Here is an 18,189-nt window from a genome sequence, read left to right on the forward strand (position 1 = left end):
GATAATTTGGCTCCAAAAAAGGTGGTGAATCCTAGTATTGTCAAGCCACCTATTCAAGCTAACAACTTCGATGTGAAAGCCACCTTGCTACAACTAGTCCAAGGGAACCAATTCGGTGGGGGAGCCACCGAAAACCCCAATGAACATTTTAATAAATTCTTGGATAGTTGTGACATGTTCAAGGCAAATGGTGTGTCGGAAGATGCCCTCCGCCTTAGGCTCTTTCCTTACTCTTTGAGGGGGAGTGCTAAGGAGTGGCTAAAGAGTTGCGAACCCGATTCCCTTCGGAGTTGGGATGATGTCTCCAAGGCTTTCCTAAACAAATACTTCCCACCACAAAGAACCGCAAAGATCAAGAGTGAGTTTCAAGGCTTCACTCAACAAGATGATGAGACCCTTTAAGAGGCATGGGAAAGGTATAAGGGACTCCAAAGGTTGTGTCCTCACCACGGGATTGGGGATGATGAGCTAATCAACAAATTTTATGAAGGGTTGAACAATGAAATGAAGATGAACCTAGATTCCGGCTCGGGAAAGGGGGCGTTGGCTAAAATTGACCACAAGACGGCCAAAGAACTTATTGAGGAAATGGCTTCTCGTACCTTTCATTGGAATAATGATAGGCACAAGAGGAAGGGAAAGTCAACGGTTGAATCGGCCAATAATGTTGAGGTTAAAGGGTTAATTGAAGAGCTCAATCAACAAGTTGCCTTGATGAGTTCGAGCAACACATCTAGCAACTCTTATTCTATGAGGAACCAAGTTTATAGTTGTGAGATTTGTGGAGACCAAGGACATCCACCAAATGAGTGTCCTTTGATGGTAGGAGAGGGCAATTGCATGGAGCAAGTGAACGGAATATGGGAGTCTAGTCCGGCAAAGCAAGCATTTAACAACAACCAATATCATCCCGGAATGAGGGCCCACCCAAACTTCTCCTATGGTTCACAAAATATCCAAAATCCCACCTTCCAACAAAAACCACAATTCACACAAAACTTTCAAGCTCAAAAACCAAACCCATCATTCAACCAAGGTCCACCGGGCTTCCAAGGAAGAACCTTCCAACCAAGACAACAATTTCAACCACTTAATCCACTAAGCAACCCACCTTTCCAACAAAACTCCCAACCATTTCAACAATCCACCCAACCAAAGTCAAATGTGGAGCTCATGATAGAGCAATTAATGAGTTCTCAAAAACAATTCATCAACCATTCCACTCAAAAACAAGAAGAGACAACCTCATCCATTAACCAACTTAGAACCCAAATGCAAGCTTCTCAACGGATGACGGACAATCAAATCTACCAATTGGCTTCCCAAATGAGCCAACTACAAGCCTCTCATGGAAAATTTTCGGGTAAAACCGAGGAGAATCCGAAAACCGTAAATGCTATCCACTTAAGGAGTGGTAGAGAGTTGGAAGAACGATCATTTGTCAAGAAGAGGAAGAGTAGTAGACCGGGTGATGTGGTTGAACCTCAAATTGTGGTTGAACCTCCTAAGGTAGTTGAACAAAAAGGGGTTGAAGATGAACTTGTGGAAATTGTTTGTGGAGACTCCAAAGGAGATTGATGAACCAACAAAAATTGTTGAAGAGCCAAAACAACAAGTTGTGAGGACTTATGTGCCACCAATTCCTTTTCCACAAAGGTTGGCAAGAGTAAAACTTGAACAAAAATATGGAAAGTTCATGGACATGATGAAGGGAATCAACATCACCATGCCCTTCATTGATGCCGTCAAGGAGATACCAAGCTATGGAAAGTTCTTGAAGGAGCTAATTTCAAACAAAAATTCCTTGAGTCCAACAACAACGGTGAACTTATCCAAGGAATGTAGCGCAAATCTTATGAATGAGGCTCCTCAAAAGCTTGAAGACCCGAGGAGTTTTTCTATACCTTGCAAAATTGGGACCGTGCATATTGAGAGAGCCTTGTGTGATTTGGGGGCAAGCATTAGTCTTATGCCCCTCAAAATTTTCAAGAAGTTGAAGGGTTATGAGCTTTCACCAACAAGGGTTTCTCTCCAACTTGCGGATAGGTCGGTAAGATACCCAATCGGTCTTGTGGAGGTGTAGACACCTCGTTTCTGCACCTTCCGCAAACCACCCGGTGATGATTGGGCCGCATGTTTGGTACGCGGAACGATTTGTGACAGTTCGTAAGATTATCGTCAAGTGAATGCTCAAATATTAATGTCTACCTCTTAGTTGTCATCTACGTCCCGATACGGTCGTTTTGACAGTAATTAAAGTACATTCGGAGTCCGGGCCTAAAACCGTCTCCATTTTCTGATAACCGTTAAAACCCGAGTCAGAATGTTCTGGAATGTTCCGGATATTTCTATTCCATATTTCACAAATTTTATCTTTTAGTAAGTAAATTCCCGTAATATTCATATAAGATATTAAGGAAATCGAATTATTTCCGTCCTACCATAACTCAAACACAGAAATCTTTCTTCTGCAGGAGGAAACCACTTGGGAATAGACGCAGCAGGTGCTGCGCCTCTTCCAAGAGACGCGATGATGGCTGCCTGCGCCTCTTCCAGGCCCTTTTCGCATGTTTCTCGTATCTTTTTCATATCTTTCCGAGATTCACTTCCAAAGAGTCTCCGAAACCCTAATTCCTTCACGTGATTAGTATAAATAGGAGCCTTCGCTCCTCATATTTCTCACGCGAGTGTCCGCCCTTCTCTTCTCCCTTTGCATTCTAGACTTTGTTCTTACTTTTGACGTCTACGTGCTTGAACTTTCGACCACGTAAGCTCGGATCCTTCTGAGTACCAGCCTCCCCGTTTGCATGACCGACCAATTTGACCAACTACACAATAATCAACTTAATTAACTTAATCGTTTTCCTCTTACGAGGGCACTTTCTTTGCATTCGCGTCGAGCATCACTAATCGATATCTTAGTTCTTCTCGTTTCGTCGAACATGTAAGTCTGAGGGTGTATAATCTCTTTTATTTATTATTATTTAATTTTCGTATCATTAATGTAAGGTTTATGTCGAAAACACCTCTTAAAACCGATTTCTAAAACCGTGTTTAAAACCCTTTTACCGATTTCCAGAAGATGACCGTCGAGAAAGGACGCAAAGAATCGCTGCGCCTCTTGAAAGGAGCGCGATTCTGCTGCGCCTCTTCGTGAGGCTGCCATGATTTCGCTTCCTTTCTTCTTCCTTCGTCCTCTGTCAATCCATCGTTCTTTGTTTGTTTTCGTTTGTTTCCTGTTAATTCTTTGACATAATAGCTTATCATCTCACATGTATATTATTTATCATTCATTCACATGTTTAATTCGTCATTAAATTCGACTTAAATCCCTAATAATCTCATATTTGCGGGTTTTCGTCATTAAATTCAATTCCGGGTTGTAGAGATTCAATTCATCAATATTGGGTTTCTGGAATTCGTCTTTGATATAGTTTTCATTTGTCTTTGTCATATTTATCACATATTCGTCATTAAACCATCGTATCTAACCTAATTAATTGAATGAATTTGTTTGACTCATTAATATTTTTCACTTCTATCATTATTCCATCTTGTGTTAATTTGTTCAATTCCGTCTCATTCATGTTTTACTGTTTTCACGACTCATTCGCATGTTAAATAATCTATTAATCACTTTCATCCGAGTAAATATCATCAATCGATCATTAAAATCACCAATTAACATTAACGGCTCGCAATTACGGCTTCACAGCCAGAACTGAGCCAGGGAACAGACGCAGCGTCTGCTGCGCCTATTCCAAGGGACGCAGCTCTGCTGCGCCTGTTCTTGGCTGAGTTCTGTCCCTAAACTCCGTTTCTGCCTTGACGTAGTATCATTAGTTTACATATTAACTAACTATTATCCGTAATATCACGCTAATTCCTGTTCGTTAATTTATTTATTTTTTTCCTTTATCCTTTTTTATCAAATTATCCGTTTTAAAGGTATTTTCGACATAAATCGCCAATCCATTGTAATTAAATGTAATTTTCGTTATTATAATTATTGTATTTCTATTATTGCTTGTATGTTTTCACATGTAATTGAATTTAAATCCTACTTCGACCCAATTGTATGCTAATTACGTGTCTCACCGACTTAGCCTAATCTTCACATGCTAGGATCAAAACTTGGATGTTGCATTGCATGCATATAGCCGACGATATATCAAGTACGAATAACTTCCCTAATCATTAGTAGAGGCCGCTATCGAGGCGGGCGGGATTAGGTGTTCGATCAAAAGAGCTTCCTAATACGTACCCTCACCCCTTACTCCAGATCTCCGTGAACACCCGTGTTCATTGGCATCCACGAGATTCATTCTAGACATAGAATGCTAAGGGTAACGATTGCTTAGTATTCATGTCACTACTTTGTGTCTTGACATGACACGAGGTATTCGAACGGTTCCAATTTCCCATAAAAATTGGTGGCGACTCCATACAAAAATGCAAACGCTTGTTCACCAAGCGCCCCCGTGGGCGGCCCGCTGTCCACAGTTTGGCGACTCCGCTGGGGAATAATACACTTACGTGTAGCAAGGGTGAAACTTGAACAAGGTTAGGGAATAGTTTGTATAAGACAATTGTCGGTTTTCATAACCCGGTCTTCCTAGATCGTTTTATTCGGCCTTCCTAGGCCCAACCCAACCCATTCGACCAATCGTCCCGTCTAAACGGTCCTAATTCTTATTTGGGCCTAAGGATGGATAGCGATTGACGTCATCCATACCATGATGCTTACTCTTGTTTGTATCAAGGGCCTTCACTACTTGAGGAAATGGACTAGGAATCGGCCTTACTCTTGTTTGGTACGAGCCTCTCCACAGACTTCGGGTTTGATGGTTCGGTATGGCAACCCACCCTTTAAACCAAAACCCTTTTAAATGCACTCAGCATCCCGTTATAATGCTTGTATAAATGTTTGTACCTTACGTGATCACCATTTCCAAACAAAATCATGATGATCTTTCAAAAATCAAAACCCTTTTCTTAATCAAAATTTCAAATAGCGCAAAATGAGTTAAAATTCTGTCCGTTTATCGAGTCAAATTTCGGGCCTCAAACCCATTTCAAAAAACCAAAAAAAAAACAAAAACGTTTCTTTTTTTTTTTAAAAAAAAAAAAAAACGAAAAAAGAAAAAAACAAAAACATGTTTTAATCAAAAGATTTTCAAATCATGTAAATGTAAATATGTAAATTCAATTGGGCTAAGTTAGAGTCAAAGTTCAAACGGATTGTGTCCTAGTCCGAACTCCGTCGAGTCATGAACCCGTCTTCCTTTACATTTTGGGTCTTTTCAAAATTCAAGTCAAGTCCTAAGGCGTCACGCCGTCATTTTGGACCTCCCTACCCCAATTCAGTTAGGATCTAATCATTTTCGACACATCGAGTCACACGTTTTGAGGCTCAACACACGAGTCTCAATGGGCCTCGTATTTGAGTCTAAACTACAACAGTCTTCTTAACACCTATAAGCAAACCTCGAGTCCAGAATCAACACGTGTCTTCCATCCCGTCAACAAAGTCAATCATATGAAGGTCACTCTGTCAAAGTCAACACTCGAGTCTAAAATTATAGTCAAGCACCGTGAATTCAAACACGAGAAGTCGCTCACGACATTTCATGAATTCACAAGTCAAGTCTAGATGTGTCATCTTATCCCTTCCTTTATTTGTTGCCTTAGTATGCGTGATCCCATGTCGAATCAAGTTGTAATGCGCGTCATTTCTGTCGAGTAGGAATCCGGCAAGTTCTGTCAATCAGCAAGGTCACGAAGCAGATCAAGCCACAATCACCATGTCTCTTCAAGACATTTATGCCATGGTCCTACGAGTTCAAGCTACAGTGAAAAATTTGAGCATTCGCGTCCTCACCCTTGAAAATGGAATGGTGGAAAAGAACATGCCAACTAGGAAAACCTCTAGTCTAGGTCGTCCAAAGTTTATCTCTTGCAATAACCATCGTCCTAGAAAGCCGAAAACAGCTGAAAAGAAACCTGGGAGGCATCAAAGGGTGCTTACCGATTTAGGCATGTCTTATGCCGATGCTTTGAAGAGACTTTCTGCCCAAGGCATGTTACATCCAATAGGGCCGACTCCGGATCCACCTTTGGAGAAACAGATGAACCTCTGGAAGGGCAACAAATATTGCCTATATCACCAAGGTAGAGGCCATGACATTGAAGAGTGTTTCCTCTTGAAACACACCATCGAAGATATGATCGAAGAGGGCAAGCTTCCTAAGCCACCTTCCGCCAAGAAATCCAAGAAGATCGACCCTCTTGGGTCTAATATCATCAAACATGATGAAGAATCATTCCTGGATTGCCATCATCTCCTCAATCATCATGATGACGAAGAGATCAATGTTCTTGAAGACGAAGATATCCAAAATGGAATGCTTATGCTTTCCATGGCCTTCAACAATAAATTCTCCAAAATAGAAGGAGCCATTGATATCCTAAACTCTCGACTCTCCAAGATGGAAAACCAGTTTGTTGAAATGGGTAAGAAGCTTGATGCCCAACCTCTCAAGATGAAAAGTTTCCAAACAAACCCTCAATTTGACAGTCTTAAGGAGAAAGTAACTAGTGAACGATCTATTCCTAACAACTCTCCAAGGTCATTTACAAAGACTACCGAAAAGAAGGGCACGCCTCCAAGGAAATTTACCAACATTGGTATTAGATACGCCGATGCCTTTCAGAGACTCATGGAACAACGAATGTTGAAGCCTATAGGACCTACGCCTAACCCAGAGAGGAAATCCAAGTTCTGGGATGAGAATGCCTACTGCAAATACCATAGAGGCAAAGGGCATGATACAGAGAAATGTTACAAATTAAAAAATGTCATTCAGGATATGATCGAAAGCGGGAGGTTGTCCCTCTCAACCTTTAATCCACAAGGTAGCTTAGGCAATCCTCATGGATATACCACTTATCAAGAAACTCTTCTTGACTATTATCCTTCCAGTGTTCCCAATAATGAGGACGGGGTGCTCAAATGGGTGAATGCTCAAAACCAGATGCCGAAGCCAATTGCTGGAAGAGTAAACGTTCAAGCGTGGGCCGATGATTACGAGTCTAGATCTGAAATCGAGTCAAAGTCCGAGTCCGAGTCTTAGGCTTTCTATCCCATAATTGTTCTAGTGTCTTTCTTTGTGTCCATTTCCATTCCTAGTGACAACCTGGGGGCTGTCCCACGAGTCACATGTCTTCTCGAGTCTATGTTAAATATATTCATTTCAATAAAAGCACAATTTTCAATCCACATATTCTGTCATATCCCTTCTCTTATCCTTTTCCTGTGACAACAAGAATTTATTTGAGACATTTTAAAATAACAACAACCACACGTTCCAAGTCGATGTGAGTACACTTAGATGATGTTCCATTCCAAGTTGTAGAGGACCCAAAACTCCGTGTTCATTTTTTCTTTACCTATTCCATGTCTGGCAATAGAAACCACAATATAACCCTAGTTTAGGACGAGCCTATCTCTAGAGATTCTAGGACGAATCCAGACCATCTCCCTTGTTAACGATCCATGACGGAAGGCAAGCCCATTCCCCACAATAAACAACCCGTGTTACTAAAGACCAACCCGCTTCACACAAAAGGTGCTAGTCTGACCCAAATCAAATCCAAGATGATACAAGCCATGATGAAAGACGAAAGGCTCAATCAAGAGAAACTGAGGTCAATATCCAAGGCCACAATTATGCCCATAATCCAAGACAAAAGAGTCAAAAGAAGAAGGTTCAATCACACATGTCAATATCCGAAGTCAACATTATCCTTCAAAACCTGATTAAAAATCTGAGCAGAAATCCGAGATATACCCTAGACCAAGAATCTAAATCTGAATCAAGAACAAGCCTGAAATCAAATGCTATATAGAATACCGCTGAAGTCTATATAGAATCAAGACATCAATGAAGATGGTCATCTAGCACCCTCACTTAGCCTTTCATACATCACACCTTAAGTCCTTCTCGAGACCGTTACAGGGAGATAGTTAGGAATTTTGAGAATCCTCTAAAGCTCGTCAAGTATACCCATCCTTTAGCGCCAAGACATGGAAACTTGATCCCACATCATTTTAACCTACCTTTATGTGCTCAGGCTACATCAAGCCAAGAGACTCCATTTCCAAGCCATATTACAAGCCGTAACCCCATAAGGCCTTAACTCCACAAAATCAAGCTCCAGAGATTTGTTCATCAAAGCCTCTTATTACCGAGCTCCACATTCCAAACAACCAATCCAGTTTCACCTTGACCCATACACGGAGTCTTCAAATACTTTGCTACCTAGAACGGGACATACCCATATACATCCTTAGGGTCCACTTTTAGGTGTGCTCACGCGACAAGGAAATTTTTACAAAATTAGTTATACCTCTTTGGTCTATGATCAGAGGGAGTTATCTCAAATCGATTCTTCGAGTCACCAAAGGAATACACCCTTGTGACCCTGCACTTTAAGGCCCTAACAACATAGCTTAGGCACACACCTGAACTACGAGCATGGTTTGATTTCACCTTTTCAGGTGGATACGTAGGCAGTCCTTTCTTACACAAGAAGGATATAACCACAACACCCAAACAAAATTAACCAAACCTCAGAACTACGATCTGGTTTGATTTCACTTCACGTGAATACGTAGGTAGTCCTCAAGGACACAACCATCCCCACTCCCAACTTTCAATCTCAATTATAAATCACCTCAATTATCAACCTCTATTTCAACCTTCCAGCCTCAATTAACATCTCTTCCACAACCAACACCTCTATACTGGCGGGTCCTTATTGTCGCCCAGCCTCTTTTTACCAAAATTCCAAAGTCATCTTCTCATCCCGGGGGCTTCTCTTCCGAGATGCCACCCTTCCTTTATTCCTTTCTCATTTGAGTCTAGCTAGTGCTCGGTCCGGACAATGACAAAGATCTTAGATCAATTCTCCAAGTCATCGTGCCTCAGAGGGGTCTCTTTTACAGCAAACGGTGGTGAAAGTTGTCCCAGTAGACAGATGATCCATGGCTCATGCCTTACCTTTATATGCCTTCATCATTTTTGCAATTCTTCTACCTTCGGAATTGATACGCGTTATCACCCACATTTGGCTAGAGGTTGCGCATGCTTAAGCAAAGTCTGTCAAAGTCATCCCTGTGTCGCGTCAAATCTAAGTTAGTGTCGCGTCAGTCAAACCTAAGTCTACATTTTGCGTCGTGTCCTAATAGGTCTGTGTCATGTCAAGTCCTACGTCTAAAGCCCATTGAATATGCATAACGCATTACAAACGACAAATTTCTTTAAACAAGTTTTAAACAACTTTTATAAAGAAACATCTTTTGCAAACCTATGTGTTTCCTCATTCGAGGTCCATGTAATGATCGCTTACGTGCATATATTAGATTGCATTCTTGTGTGGCTACTAACCATGCAGGTAAGTTTTAGAAGCAGTACTTTACCAAGACCTCGCTTGTCACAACGAGCGAGTATTTTCCGACAGGTGTTTCGACACGCCTTCATTATATTTCCCCAAGCGAGAGTAAGCGGATAGACAATATCTCTCAAGACATGGAAATAAATTCCCGATTATGTTCCCCAACGAGAGTTCACGACCGACAGTCATTTCCTCTCGAGACGTGGAGATCAACATCAACCCCAACACTTATCGAAGTTTGTTTGAAGACGACCCAAGTAGCTTCCCCAGCAGTTCCTGCCTATGTCCTGCTACCCTTGACATTTTTTGTTTCCTCACGGAGTTCGGCAAAGGTGTCGTTCTCCAGAAGTTCCCAAGCCTCCTTCCTTAGGTTCATAAACCCCAAAGTTAGGATTCTTACCCCTAGATTCTTAGATCCCAAAATGGCTTCCCATAGTTTCATAAGCCTTTAAGCTCCCACACCAACGTCCTTAGGTTCATAAACCCATAAATCCTTTTGGAGTTCTCGTACCCCTCAGAATGCTTAAGTGCATGCGTTTAAAACAAGAATTAAGTAACCCAGTAAGTTCCTAAACTTAACCCTAGGATCCCAAATCCTCTTAGGTTCACAAGCCTTTAAGTTCTCATACAAGCCTTTCATATACCCAGGTTCATACACCCAACTCTTTAGGTAACCCTTTTCAGGATAAACCCTTCAGATCTTTCAGAAACTTACCTTAATCTTTCAGACAATCTTTTAGATAACCTTTCAGGATAATCCTTTCTTCAGCCTTATCCCTTCAAGATAATCCTTCATATGTTGATCCTTTCAGTAACCTTCAAATAACCCCTTTTCAGTTAAGTCCCCTTTCAGCCTTCCCTTTAGAGAGAATTATCCTTTCAGCCTTCCCTTTAGAGAGAACTATCCCTTCAGTCCTTCCCTTTAGAGAGAGATATCCTTCAGAGTTAGCCTTCAGAAGTATTAAGAAGTTTCTTCATAATCCCTGTGACCCCTAATGCCTTCAGACACCAAGTTATCTTACGACCAAAGAGTTTTGCGAAGCGTCTTGATTCCGTTTCACCCGGGGTATCTCGGGTATGGTCTCTTCTTATGGTCAAGAGCTTCCTTACGTAGTCTAATGGACTTTAAACGACCCTCCCCGATAGTCGACGGACTCTAAAATGTTCGACGACGGTCCTTGGTTCAGACCCCTTGAACCGCCTCGCGTCACCATAGTCGTCAGGTTGTAATCTTCGATTGACCTGATGGCTATACTTTGACTTTCGCCTTGTCCAAGCCTCAGTCAAAGTGGGGGCTCTGTAGACACCTCGTTTCTGCACCTTCCGCAAACCACCCGGTGATGATTGGGCCGCATGTTTGGTACGCGGAACGATTTGTGACAGTTCGTAAGATTATCGTCAAGTGATTGCTCAAATATTAATGTCTACCTCTTAGTTGTCATCTACGTCCCGATACGGTCATTTTGACAGTAATTACAGTACATTCGGAGTCCGGGCTAAAACCGTCTCCATTTTCTGATAAACGTTAAAACCCGAGTCAGAATGTTCTGGAATGTTCCGGATATTTCTATTCCATATTTCACAAATTTTATCTTTTAGTAAGTAAATTCCCGTAATATTCATATAAGATATTAAGGAAATCGAATTATTTCCGTCCTACCATAACTCAAACACGGAAATCTTTCTTCGCGGGGAGGAAACCACTTGGGAATAGACGCAGCAGTCTGCGCCTCTCTTCCAAGAGACGCGATGGCTGCTGCGCCTCTTCCCGAGCCCTTTTCTGCATGTTTCTCGTATCTTTTTTATATCTTTCCGAGATTCACTTCCAAAGAGTCTCCGAAACCCTAATTCCTTCACGTGATTAGTATAAATAGGAGCCTTCGCTCCTCATATTTCTCACGCGAGTGTCCGCCCTTCTCTTCTCCCTTTGCATTCTAGACTTTGTTCTTACTTTTGGCGTCTACGTGCTTGAACTTTCGACCACGTAAGCTCGGATCCTTCTGAGTACCAGCCTCCCCGTTTGCATGACCGACCAATTTGACCAACTACACAATAATCAACTTAATTAACTTAATCGTTTTCCTCTTACGAGGGCACTTTCTTTGCATTCGCGTCGAGCATCACTAATCGATATCTTAGTTCTTCTCGTTTCGTCAAACATGTAAGTCTGAGGGTGTATAATCTCTTTTATTTATTGTTATTTAATTTTCGTATCATTAATGTAAGTTTTATGTCGAAAACACATCTTAAAACCGATTTCTAAAACCGTGTTTAAAACCCTTTTACCGATTTCCAGAAGATGACCGTCGAGAAAGGACGCAGCAACTGCTGCGCCTCTTCGAAGGAGCGCAGTTCCTGCTGCGCCTCTTCGTGAGGCTGCCGCAGTTCCTGCTTCCTTTCTTCTTCCTTCGTCCTCTGTCAATCCATCGTTCTTTGTTTGTTTTCGTTTGTTTCCTGTTAATTCTTTGACATAATAGCTTATCATCTTACATGTATATTATTTATCATTCATTCACATGTTTAATTCGTCATTAAATTCGACTTAAATCCCTAATAATCTCATATTTGCGGGTTTTCGTCATTAAATTCAATTCCGGGTTGTAGAGATTCAATTCATCAATATTGGGTTTCTGGAATTCGTCTTTGATATAGTTTTCATTTGTCTTTGTCATATTTATCACATATTCGTCGTTAAACCATCGTATCTAACCTAATTAATTGAATTAATTTGTTTGACTCATTAATATTTTTCACTTCTGTCATTATTCCATCTTGTGTTAATTTGTTCAATTCCGTCGCATTCATGTTTTACTGTTTTCACGACTCATTCGCATGTTAAATAATCTATTAATCACTTTCATCCGAGTAAATATCATCAATCGATCATTAAAATCACCAATTAACATTAACGGCTCGCAATTACGGCTTCACAGCCAGAACTGAGCCAGGGAACAGACGCAGCGTCTGCTGCGCCTATTCCAAGGGACGCAGCTCTGCTGCGCCTGTTCCTGGCTGAGTTCTGTCCCTGAACTCCGTTTCTGCCTTGACGTAGTATCATTAGTTTACATATTAACTAACTATTATCCGTAATATCACGCTAATTCCTGTTCGTTAATTTATTTATTTCTTTCCTTTATCCTTTTTTATCAAATTATCCGTTTTAAAGGTATTTTCGACATAAATCGCCAATCCATTGTAATTAAATGTAATTTTCGTTATTATAATTATTGTATTTCTATTATTGCTTGTATGTTTTCACATGTAATTGAATTTAAATCGTACTTCGACCCAATTGTATGCTAATTACGTGTCTCACCGTTTTAGCCTAATCTTCACATGCTAGGATCAAAACTTGGATGTTGCATTGCATGCATATAGCCGACGATATATCAAGTACGAATAACTTCCCTAATCATTAGTAGAGGCCGCTATCGAGGCGGGCGGGATTAGGTGTTCGATCAAAAGAGCTTCCTAATACGTACCCTCACCCCTTACTCCAGATCTCCGTGAACACCCGTGTTCATTGGCATCCACGAGAGTCATTCTAGACATAGAATGCTAAGGGTAACGATTGCTTAGTATTCATGTCACTACTTTGTGTCTTGACATAACACGAGGTATTCGAACGGTTCCAATTTCCCATAAAAATTGGTGGCGACTCCATACAAAAATGCAAACTCTTGTTCACCAAGCGCCCCCGTGGGCGGCCCGCTGTCCACAGGAGGATGTCCCGCTCAAAGTGGGTAAACTTGCATTCCCTTGTGACTTCTATGTAATGGACATCCCCGAGGACTCAAATATTCCCATAATATTGGGGCGCCCTTGCCTTGCAACGGGGGGTGCCATGATTGATATGAAGAATGGAAAGCTTTCTCTACAAGTGGGTGAAGAAAAGGTAGAATTCTCCTTGAGCAAGGCCATGAAAGAGCCTTCGGAAGAAAAGTCTTGTTACATGATTGACATGGTAGAGGAATGGGTTGATATGAAGAACTTTGATGAAGACAAAGGTTTGCAATGATTTCTTGAGGGCAAGGTAAAAGATTGCAAAGAGCACCGGGAGTATGCTTTAGCTATGGAAGCAACAATTGAAGAATACCCGGATAAAGAATTTGAGAGCTTGAGAGGAGATGGTAAAAAGGAGGAGAGATCCACGCCTCCTCAATTGGAGTTGAAACCTCTTCCCTCTACTCTTAAACATGCTTTCCTTGGCCCAAATGACACTTACCCTATTATTGTCAATAGTGCACTCAATGACACCGAACTTCAAAAGTTACTTGATGTTGTAAGAAAATATAAGGATGTCATTGGGTACTCAATTGATGATATCAAGGGGATTAGCCCTTCTTTTTGCACTCACCGCATTCATTTGGAGGATGAGGGTGCATCTTCCATTGATCCTCAACGCCGCCTTAACCCCGCAATGAAAGAAGTGGTTAGGAAGGAGGTGTTGAAGCTCTATGATGCGAGTATTATTTACCTTATCTCCGATAGTGCATGGGTGAGCCCGGTGCATGTTGTGCCAAAGAAGGGCGGGGTCACGATAGTAACCAATGAGAAGAATGAGCTTATCCCGACAAGAATCACAACCGGGTGGAGAATGTGTATAGACTATAGACGCCTTAACAAGGCGACTAGGAAAGACCATTTCCCCCACCCTTTCCTTGACCAAATGTTGGAAAGACTTGCCCAACATTCTCACTTTTGCTACCTTGATGGGTTTTTGGGGTTTTTCCAAATCCCGATTCACTCTAATGACCAAGAAAATACCACTTTCACGTGCCCGTTTGGCATCTTTGCTTATAGGCGCATGCCCTTTGGGCTATGCAATGCGCCGGCCACATTTCAAAGATGTATGCTTGCTATATTTTCCGAATATGTTGAGGATATAATGGAGGTGTTTATGGACGATTTCTCCGTTGTAGGCACCTCATTTGATGGATGTCTAGCTAATTTGAGTAAGATTTTGAAAAGGTGCCAAGAATCCGGTCTAGTCTTGAATTGGGAGAAATGTCACTTTAGGATGACATCCGGTGTTGTTTTGGGTCATGTTGTGTCAAGTAAAGGCTTAGAAGTGGATCAAGCCAAGATTGAAGTGATTAAAACCTTGCCCCCTCCCACTAATGTCAAGGGAGTTAGAAGTTTTCTTGAACATGCCGGTTTTTACCGGAGATTTATCAAGGACTTTTATTTGATTGCCCGACCCTTAACATTGTTACTTGGCAAGGATGTGCCATTTGAATTTACTAATGAATGTTTGAATGCTTTTAATAGGTTGAAAGAAGCTCTTATCACCGCTCCAATCATGCAACCTCCCACTTGGGGAGAACCTTTTGAGTTGATGTGCGATGTTAGTGATGTAGCGGTGGGAGCGGTGCTTGGACAAAGAAAGAATGGCAAGCTCCATGCCATATATTATGCAAGCAAAACCTTGGATGAAGCTCAAGCAAACTACACAACCACCGAAAAGGAGCTTTTGGCGGTTATCTATGCTTTGAACAAGTTCTGTTCTTACTTGGTAGGCTCTAAAGTAATAGTACATACCGATCATACGGAGTTGAGGCACTTGTTAATCAAGAAAGAATCAAAACCACGCTTGATCCGGTGGATACTTTTGCTCCAAGAGTTTGATATTGAAATTAGAGATAAGAAAGGTGTGGAGAACGTAGTAGCCGACCATCTCTCTCGGCTATTCCATGAAAATGTTAAGGATGGGTTACCAATTGATGACTCCTTGCCGGATGATCAATTGTTCGCTCTTGCCCTAATGGATGTCCCTTGGTACGCGGATTATGTCAACTACTTGGTATCCGGGGTCATCCCACATGACTATGACTCACATAAGAGGAAGAAATTCTTTCATGATCTAAGACAATACTTTTGGGATGAACCTTGCCTTTACAAATCTTGTGCGGATGGGATAATTAGAAGGTGCATTCCAAGTGAAGAGGTGAAACCGATAATCTCTCATTGCCATGATATGCCAAGTGGAGGGCATGGGAGTTCAAGGAAGACCGCCGCAAGGGTGCTCCAATGCGGTTTCTATTGGCCTGCCCTATTTCATGATGTGGCAACTTACGTCAAGGGGTGTGATAAGTGCCAACGAAGCGGCAATATTTCAAGGAGGCATGAGATGCCAATGAACTACATCCTAGAGGTAGAGTTGTTTGATGTATGGGGTATTGATTACCAAGGCCCCTACCCTTCCTCCTATGGATACGAGTACATACTTGTGGCGGTAGACTATGTGAGTAAGTGGGTAGAGGCTATTCCTACCAAGACATGTGATGCCAAATCGGTTGGCAAGTTCTTGAATAATACTATTTTCCCAATATTTGGAGTACCAAGGGTGCTCATAAGTGATAGAGGTTTGCACTTTTATGAAAAGACCTTTGAGGCTTTGCTCAAGAAACACGGGGTTCAATATAGAAGAAGTCTTGCTTATCACACTCAAGCAAATGGGTAAGCCGAGGTCTCTAACCGGGAAATCAAGTCTATTCTTGAGAAAACCGTGGCGAAATCGCGAAAATATTGGTCAATGAAGCTAGATGATGCTCTATGGGCGTACCGTACCTCCTACAAGACTCCTATTGGCACTTCACCTTTTAGGTTGGTTTACGGTAAGCCTTGTCGTCTCCCCGTTGAATTGGAGCACCGTGCCTTTTGGGCGGTAAAATTTTTGAATTTTGGCATGAAGAAAGCGGGAGAGAAAAGGCTTCTTGACATGAATGAGTTGGAGGAATTTCGCCTCGATGCATATGAGAGTTCAAGGATTTACAAGGAGAAGACAAAGAAGTTCCATGACAAGGCTATTTTAAGGAGGGAATTCAAGGTGGGAGACTTGGTTCTCCTCTTTAACTCAAGGTTCAAGTTATTTTCGGGGAAGCTAAAGTCAAAATGGTCGGGACCTTTCACCGTGGTCCGAGTTTTTCCCCATGGGTCGATTGAAATATCTGATGGAGACCAAGCTTTCAAGGTAAACGGACAAAGGCTCAAGCATTACATTGTCGGAGCCCCTATCATGAAGAATATAAGCTTCATCGATACCTACCTTCTCCATACTTGATTGTAATTCATGACTTCGTCGAGCCTACGACATTAAACAAGGGCGCTAGATGGGAGGCAACCCATGAAATTTGTATATACCATGCATTTTAGGTAGACAATGAGAGCTTTGGAGCCATATTTTGTCCACTTTGGATTGGTGACGGAGGTCATATTTGAAGAAAACAAGCCTTATTTTCGTTTGACCCGGAATCCCGACATGATGCGTCGGCGTAATTGTGGAAAACACGAGTCTCAAGGTCAACGAAAGATCTCGATTTCCAAGTTTGTAAAAATTGAACAAGTTGAATGAAAATTGTTGAAAAAGAGCTGAAGAGTGGGTTATGCCGGTAGGCCGGCAGCCGGTGCCCCTACCGGTACCAAGACCAAATTAATTTGAAGAAAAATTGAAGAGTGTTGTGTTCTGCCGGTAGGCCGGCAACCGGCTCACCGGCAGAGAACACGTGATGTTGCTGAAGACTTGATGAATGCTGATAGGGAGTGTGTTCTGCCGGCAGGCCGGCCTACCGGCTGGACACACCTGAAGAGTTGGGAAAATTGGGTAACAAGGAAGAGGAGTGCTCTGCAGGCAGGCCGGCAGCCGGCTCACCGGCAGATCACACATATCAAAGATGATTGAGAAGCTGAGCAAAATGAGTGGAGTAGTGTTCTGCCGGTAGGCCGACAGCCGGCTCACTGGCAGGACACACCTGTAAAAGAAAATTGGAAATGAGAAGAGTATTCTACCGGTGGACCGGCAGCCGGTTGGTCCACCGGTAGCGAGAACAAATTATTTTGATGAAAAACTCGAAAAATTGGAAAAAGGGGAGTGTGTGCTCAGCCGGTAAACCGACTGTCGGTCTGCTAACCGGCACAACACAACATCAGGTCTCAATTATAACACGCGAGACCCATCATTTTTTCCCCTTTTCGATTCAATTCTTTACCTTTCTCCCTCATTTCTCCTCCATTTTCCCTCTAACTCCCTCAAATCTCAATCAATCTTCAATCTACCTCCATCAAACTCCATCTAATATTCAAATTGTCGGGAAGGAGAACTATAGCTGAAATTGCACGGTCTCAAGCGGAGCTTATTGAGCGCGCCGCCAACGATACCAACCCGGGCCCGGATTTTCCAACGGTAGAGTTTGCCACCCAAATTCAAAAGGTTAAGTTCATTCTCTTTAAAAATCGTCCCCTAACCTCCACAAAGTTTTTACATCATCGGTCTTTATCGGCCCTCGGGTTAGCTAGGGAGACGGAAGCTCTTTTTACCAGAGTAGGAATGAGGGGAATGTACCTTATGCATGAATATACTTACCCTCCACTCACTTGGGAATTTCTGAGTAGTTTGAGAATTAGCAAGCACCATCAGACGAACATGGTGGTGTGGACAGCGGGCCGCCCACGGGGGCGCTTGGTGAGAAACGGGGAACAAGCGTTTGCATTTTGTATGGAGTCGCCACCAATTTTTATGGGAAATTGGAACCGTTCGAATACCTCGTGTCATGTCAAGACACAAAGTAGTGACATGAACACTAAGCAATCGTTACCCTTAGCATTCTATGTCTAGAATGACTCTCGTGGATGCCAATGAACACGGGTGCTCACGGAGATCTGGAGTAAGGGGTGAGGGTACGTATTAGGAAGCTCTTTTGATCGAACACCTAATTCCGCCCGCCTCGATAGCGG

At 42.2% G+C, this 18,189-nt stretch overlaps 2 protein-coding genes and 1 non-coding gene across 3 annotated transcripts; 2 read left to right on the plus strand and 1 right to left on the minus strand.

Annotated features, from left to right (window-relative positions):
- Positions 1–348: 348 nt before the first annotated feature.
- LOC141625001 (small nucleolar RNA R71) lies at positions 349–455 on the minus strand. Its single transcript, XR_012534801.1, has one exon. It is a non-coding gene; the product is annotated as a small nucleolar RNA R71 (small nucleolar RNA).
- A 1,241-nt stretch (positions 456–1,696) lies between these two features.
- Positions 1,697–2,083, plus strand: LOC141616888 (uncharacterized). The gene has a single exon (XM_074434045.1). It carries the CDS (start codon positions 1,697–1,699, stop codon positions 2,081–2,083), a length of 387 nt encoding a protein of 128 aa, XP_074290146.1.
- Positions 2,084–15,991: 13,908 nt separating this feature from the next.
- On the plus strand, positions 15,992–16,519 carry LOC141616890 (uncharacterized). The gene has a single exon (XM_074434046.1). The coding sequence runs from the start codon at positions 15,992–15,994 to the stop codon at positions 16,517–16,519; it is 528 nt and encodes a 175-aa protein (XP_074290147.1).
- Positions 16,520–18,189: the final 1,670 nt, after the last annotated feature.

Source organism: Silene latifolia, chromosome X (assembly GCF_048544455.1).
Source record: "Silene latifolia isolate original U9 population chromosome X, ASM4854445v1, whole genome shotgun sequence".
Taxonomy (NCBI): Eukaryota; Viridiplantae; Streptophyta; class Magnoliopsida; order Caryophyllales; family Caryophyllaceae; genus Silene; species Silene latifolia.

What these genes read in the sequence shown, in the direction of transcription:
- LOC141616888 (XM_074434045.1), top strand. Translation starts at nt 1,697, where the DNA reads ATGGACATGATGAAGGGAATCAACATCACCATGCCCTTCATTGATGCC.
- LOC141616890 (XM_074434046.1), top strand. Translation starts at nt 15,992, where the DNA reads ATGAAGCTAGATGATGCTCTATGGGCGTACCGTACCTCCTACAAGACT.